Here is a 6,697-nt window from a genome sequence, read left to right as displayed (position 1 = left end):
GCAATGCTTGGTCCACATTTTCATAAATAAATTGTCATCTAATTTATCTTCATATTCAGCTTCCTGTCAGGTCAAAGTATCAGTTTCTGTTATCCTAAACTACACGATCTGTACCCACAAGAATAGTTGGATTCAAACCTTTCATAAATCCTACTCTACCATTAAAGAAGACCGCCCCATGCAGGCATATTTTACACATTTTGCTATGACAAGTTGCTGTTAGCTACACTCAGAGCACTCAGGCCTTTTCACCTCTCACCTGGACAGGACCTGCTCTTTTTTATCCCAAGCTGAGGAGTCTGTGTCTTCTTCAGCATCATCTTCTTCCTCCTGGTGCTGTTCTTTGAAGCCACTAAGGAACTCCTCTAAGGTCACCGTGCCATCCTTGTCGACATCCAGGCGATTGAAAATGCCTTCTGCTTCCTGGGACGAGACGTGGAGTTCTTGGCAAATGGTGTTGAATTCATTTTTTTCAATCCGTCCAGAATTATCCACATCGTAGGCATGAAAGAGAGAGCTCAGGCGCTTTTGTTCCTCCTCACTCTTTTTCTTTGCTGCTGCCATAGTTTTGTTTTTAATTTCTGCAGCAATCTGGCTTTTAGATTTGAAAGCGAGTATTTGCAGATAATAAAAAGAGCGAAAAAAAAGTACTAGAAAAACAGGCAGAGCCTACAGGAGTTTAGCTGTTAGGTAAAGTGAAATTAAATTCAGAGCTGGATTTCCATTTGATAGTTGATAGCCAGTCGTAAGGTTAAACCCCATTGTTGGAAGGAGACGGAGTGCAGCTCCAGGAATAGACTCACTCCTTCTGATATGTTTCTTTTATATCCTCCCCCTCCCGTCTCTCTTTCTTTTTTATAGGCATGCAATACTGATAATAAACAATTTTAGGACCATAAAATGTGGTGTTGAAAATGCTGTTAAACCAAACAGCATCAAGCAAGAATCCTAACAGTGTGGCCAAAATCTGCAAAACCAGCAACTGCATAAAAACAGCACTTTTTTGTGTTTTGCCCTCAAACAAGTTAAAAGTAAACCCTCGGTATTGTCTTATTAAAGTGCCACTGCTGATGTGGTTCCTCCTTTGACTTTGTAACATAGTTGGCCATTCACAGCATATGAATTATGTTTCCTATCTTTGATTATTAGTACTCATTGGAGCTTTTATTGGAAGGCTCTTTAAACCTGGAGTCATACTAGTGCAAAACACACTGCTAGTCCTGCTATGATGATACCAGCAATGCTACACAGGAATGCAAATTATAGAAATTTGAAAGTACTCCTGCATCTTTTATTTTTGCTAATTCCATGTACAATATCATGCCTTTGTAGCCAGACTGTAATCTTTACATTTTAATGTAAAATATAATCAGACATATTATTAAACCCATTGCCCCCATTTCATGTTTTATAAACAGTTTATTAAATCTTAGTATTCTTAGCTTCTGTTTTTAGTTTATTTTTAGTTTATTTGACTCAATTCAGATGAAAAAAACAAGCTCACAGTTTTGCTCTAAGTAGCAGTAACCCACTACACCACTACAAAGTCAGCGGCACATACAAACAAAAGCAGTTTTTTGTTTGTTTTTTTAAATTTTAAGTTGTAAAATACGATGAGATGGGTTTTTACCTAACAACATTAACCTGAGTTAAAAGTAGAAAAACAAGCAGCCTTTTAAAAAATTCCCGCAAAGTTATATAATGACAGAAAATATTTAATGCTTAGACGATACACCCTTCAGATTTCTGCACATCTGATAACAATCTTTAAACGCATGCAGTCAAGCACATATACCGGTATTAAATGCTTTTTAGTCATCCTTGAAAATAGTCCCTCAGACCATGGCAGACCTCATTTAGCCTGTTGCTCATGTAATAGCATAGAAAAATAAAACTAATAATGCTACATACTTGGCTAAATCAACATTTCCCTCTTTGATTTGTTCAATAAATATTTCGTGGAGATATAACTGTCAGGGTCAGGACAAAGGGGAAACATTAACGGTGCTGTTCACTTCTTTGATCTCGTGTTCAGTGGGTAGATGTGCACAGCCATAGAGATGAAGCACCTTCAGCCTAAAAGGAGACAAACATGGAACCAGATCATAGGTGCCAGCATGCATTTTTCATATTTTGTAACTACAGAAAGACATTTGATTTGGGTATAGATTGCTCCTTTATTCTGCCATGTCACTCACTTATTAGATCACTAGCAGCTGACTTTCATATTTTCGAATAATTTCCACCAATTAGATCATCATTGCATTAATTACTGCAGTGCTGACATGCTTTATTTTCATGGTCAGTTACAGTGTGCTCATGATAAGATGGAAGGAAAGTCTTTTTTTTGCAACTTTCGTAACTGTCATATGCTACGAAAACATCACAGAGTTTCACACTGCATAATCATGTCTCAGCATGTAATTTGTTTAGTGTGGCACTCATATATGGTTTTACACTCGTATGAACTTCTAAAAGATTGTTCAATTGAATTTAGGAGACAGATACAACATAATGAGCAGAGTGTCAACTCAGGCAGACCCATTAAATGGAGCCCACAGTCCTGTGACATCAGCTGACCTCAGTGCCTGTCCTCAATATTTGATGGCTCAGCTGATATCCTTCTGCACATATTATTAGGACATTTTATAAAAGGTTCACTATTTAAGTTGTCCCAGTCTCCCCGCTACATCCCCGATTCTCCTTTTCGTGTGACACAGCTTCACCAGATGCTACTAGATAAACTACAGTCCATCCAGAAAGTACTTTTTTTTACACATTTGATTGTGTTACAGCCTTATTCTACACACACTGCCCATCATTAATAAACATCATTTATATATGAGCTAATTATAATTTTATCCTGTAAAAGGTCATGGGGGGTGAACCTAATGTGTTCGTGTGTGCTACATTTAGAACTGCAACAGTGGAAAACCTTTGACATTTAAATATGTAGAGAAATGAATAGAAATTGAGTTTGAAAGCGTGTGAAGAGCAGCTACTGCAACCTTCTGAAACACTGTATTGATACGTCCTTGTGTTCATTCTGCTCAGTGGAATTAATGGCAGTACACAGTGACTCTGCATTTTGTGCAGAGAATGAAGAAACATCTTTGAATGTGTGTTTTTACCTCTTGCAATGTTGGCAAAGCTTCAGTATTTTCTTTACGGTGATGTGGCAGAAACTGAGTTTGATGGTATGAAGATGTCTGTTGCAGTAATTTGCTAGCAGAGAAACCCTGGGTCACATCATGCATGCACAACACACACACACACACACACACACACACACACACACACACACACACACACACACACACACACACACACACACACACACACACACAGGTGAGGGTTCACTTGTTCGTCACTGACACTAGCACATTGATCACATGTGGTGAGACGTGCTTTGTACCCTCTGTTTCCGGTGCTGGTGGAGCTGAGATCCAGCTGCTGAAGTCTTGTGCAGCCCAGAGCCAAAGACTGAACACCTGCATCTGTTACTGCTTTACAGCCACTCACATCAACAGCTCTAACTCACACAAACAAAAACCCACATGGATATCATAGATGTTAATTGTTATGTCAAGTATGAAAATATGAATTTAACTTTTTATTTTCTAAAGTAAAACATATTTTTATACAGTTCCTCTGGCCGGTTTCTATTGATAAGAACACCGCTGGCAACGCTTGGTTCTTATTAATTATGTGCACTTTGCTTCCCTTTGCATATGTGTGGATACCTGATACAAGGTGAATATTTGCTGATGCTATGCAGTGTCAGGTCAGTGACTCCAGGACAGGAACTGAAGGACAGACTCTGAAGTTCAATGCAGTTCTGGAGCAAAGTATCAACTATGGCATGAGTGACCTGTTAGCGGCAGGGACTACGTTTAGAGCACTATTAAAGACAGAGCTGCAACTCCATAAACATTCAATGTGTAGATTCAGATTGAGTCACAGAAAACTATCCACCTGTAGTCCTGTGAGATTCAGTGAAATGAGGCTTTTGAGCCGTGCTATCAACCCAGTGAGGCTGTTTACGGTGATTTTTGGCACTCGTCCGATGTTTAGATGCTGAAGGCCGGAGCACATCTGGATATGAAGACATGCAGAAATGTACAAGGACTTACTTTTTCACATGCTAAATCATGTTTAGTAAATGAAGCTCTGCAGAGCATCATAGTTTTTTTTTTTTTATATTAATAGTATGTGTTTTTAACTGTTATATCAAAATTTAGCACCTCATATACTGTCTGTAGCCAGGATGAAGTAAGGAACTGACAGCCAAACACCTCCAACCTGCGCAGGCTAAAAGACAATGTTGTAAACACCAAAAACAACAACATGACAATCTTGATGTGGTGGTTATTTAATGTCCTTCTGATAATCACATCTCATTCTTCACGAGACGAAGTGGTATTTATTTCAAATAATAAAACCATTCGGTGTCCAGGAATTCAAACTAAGTTTAAAATAAGGATTGCGAGGATTAACTAAGGATTATCTGAAACATAAGAGCAGCGTCTTTCGAGGCTTAGACTTGAGAATGTGAGGTGTCAGCCACTACAAGCCGTTATCAGAATAACATTATAATTTTTCTCTTTGATGCAATTCTCACAACTCCTCCAGTTATTAATTCAGTTAAGTCAGAGGTTTCAAGGCCTTTTATACCAGTGGCCACAACAGCCCACTGTGATCTTAAGTGGGCTGGACCGATGAAAATCCCCTTTCTGTCAGTGCAAAGACATTTAATTCCTGCAATATCTCAAAAGAAGAAGAAGTGCAAATTTAACAGTGCCCTGAAATTCTCTGTCTGACAGAGAGACTGTATTTCATGTCTGAAGTGTAATTCATATTTCAACTTGACTAAACTAAAACTCATCTGACAACCACTTGAAGACATCCCCCCAAAAAACCCTTCATGCACGATATTTACAAAGACAGTTTATCCAGAGACAAACATGCACGTGCATTATGGGACACTTTCTAACCCCCACCTAAGCCTACAGTGTAGCATGAGTTACACCACCATTAGCAGTAAATGTGTTAATAGGGAAGGATTCTGACCTGTCTTTGTGTTTCAGGACAAGTTCTTTCAGTGGGGCATCAGTGACTTGACAGCCATTCAGGACAACAGATTTTAGGCTATAGAAGAAGAAACAAAGTTATCCGCCCATGTCAGATTCTTTATCTGGTATTATAACAGAGGTTAAGAAACTGGATGGACTGATTTCAACAAACACTTGGCATCAGTGGGAAGGGAAACTTAACAGTAATAAAACTCAGGCAAAACCAAACTCATGGAAGTGCGAACATCTACCAGTTGTGGATGGGTGCATAGATGGACAGACCCACAAATATGAAGATATAATATTTTCACCATACAACATGCCCTTCTTACTCTGAGCACAGTAAACAATTCAACATGTAAAACATATTTTTCACTTCACTAAGATAAAAATGACAAGAAGTCAATTATACACAACCTGTGATCAGCACAAAAATCATCCCTTCATCATTTAAAATGATGACATTTTTTGGAGTGAAGGTTTTTACTTTGTTAGAGGTTTAGAGGTTAGGTCAAGGCAGTTAGTGGGAGTTGTTAGGGTCACTGTAACATCCTCCTGTGTGTGTGTGTACTTGTTTAAATGTCTTCATGAGGACCATAAATTGGCCTCTCACTGTATTCATGGGGACCAACAGTCAATGTGGGGACTAAATCCCGGATTTCATGAATTTGAAGGCATGCTTAAAATTTTGTATTTAGGTTATGGTTATAATTAGGTCATGGTTACTCAGTAAGCCGTGAAAACAAACATATGTGTGTGTTTACTGACCCTTTTCTGTAATCCGTCAGAGCCTTCACTCCTGTGTCTGTTGCTCCACTCCAGCTTACATCCACACTAGTCACGTGATCACAGCACTGACTAATCACTGACAAAATTTGATCACCATGGAGACCAGGACCAGTACAACTTGTGACCTTGAGTTCCTGAAATGATCGCATGACTTTATATTCACGATATTTGCACTGCTGTCACAAAGTACTGATGTAAGCCGCAAAATATCACATTTTACACACTTTACATCTATGAGACTTGTGACCAGTGATGGAAGATGCATTCAGAGTTTGGGTTTAATAAAAAAGTGGCAGCACAAAAAATAGATAATGAATGTGATTTTTTTTACATAACAGTCAGACACAACTCTAAGTTATTTTCACAGCCTTTCAGCAGAACTTCCAATCCTTCATGCCACCTCTGCATGATTATCATTTAGTTATTTACTCTATTGAATCATATTTTTGTATTACTTTTCTTGTTATTGGATTTTTTTTTTTTTTTACCTTAAGCGAATTCCTACACAGTGAGAAAAACATCTGCAGCCCACTGGAGCAGACAGAGAGGCCACTGCAGCTATACAGAAACAAACTTCGAGGACAACGTCTGCCCACACACAGCAACCACTGGTCAGTTAAAGCCGAGTTTTCAAGCCTTAGATTTTTCCCTTGAAGGAGGAGTAAAACATAAACTTTTGTTTAATGTAAGCAGCTTTTTTGTTCATTCAAAACTCTGAACTGTAGTTTCTATGCATGACTGTGCAGGTCAGTGTAATCATGTGTATGTTTGTTCAGGGAGCAGTAGAGCACACACCAGCTGGAAGCTCTTACATCATGAGAACGTACCATGTGCTG

General features: G+C 38.7%; 1 protein-coding gene across 1 annotated transcript; it reads right to left on the bottom strand.

Moving 5' to 3' along the window:
* Positions 1–1,742: 1,742 nt before the first annotated feature.
* Positions 1,743–6,492, bottom strand: LOC308404676 (F-box and leucine-rich repeat protein 13-like). The gene is made up of 9 exons (XM_080894828.1): positions 6,350–6,492; positions 5,841–5,995; positions 5,071–5,148; positions 4,245–4,311; positions 3,976–4,095; positions 3,744–3,838; positions 3,416–3,532; positions 3,132–3,239; positions 1,743–2,076 (listed from the first exon to the last, which is right to left on the bottom strand). Exons 1-9 carry the CDS (start codon positions 6,380–6,382, stop codon positions 1,980–1,982), a joined length of 870 nt encoding a protein of 289 aa, XP_080750954.1. The 5' UTR covers positions 6,383–6,492; the 3' UTR covers positions 1,743–1,979.
* Between the last annotated feature and the right edge of the window lie 205 nt (positions 6,493–6,697).

The sequence above is a fragment of the Rhamphochromis sp. 'chilingali' genome (assembly GCF_963969265.1).
Source record: "Rhamphochromis sp. 'chilingali' genome assembly, chromosome: 10".
In the NCBI taxonomy this organism is placed as follows: Eukaryota; Metazoa; Chordata; class Actinopteri; order Cichliformes; family Cichlidae; genus Rhamphochromis; species Rhamphochromis sp. 'chilingali'.
This window is presented reverse-complemented; position numbering and strand designations above follow the sequence as displayed.

What these genes read in the sequence shown, in the direction of transcription:
- LOC308404676 (XM_080894828.1), bottom strand. Translation starts at nt 6,382, where the DNA reads ATGTTTTTCTCACTGTGTAGGAATTCGCTTAAG. An exon ending in GTCCTGAAACACAAAGACAG is followed by an intron (nt 4,312 to 5,070) that starts GTCAGAATCCTT and finishes ATTGTCTTTTAG; the next exon opens with CCTGCGCAGGTTGGAGGTGT. An exon ending in GGCTACAGACAGTATATGAG is followed by an intron (nt 4,096 to 4,244) that starts GTGCTAAATTTT and finishes CTTCATATCCAG; the next exon opens with ATGTGCTCCGGCCTTCAGCA.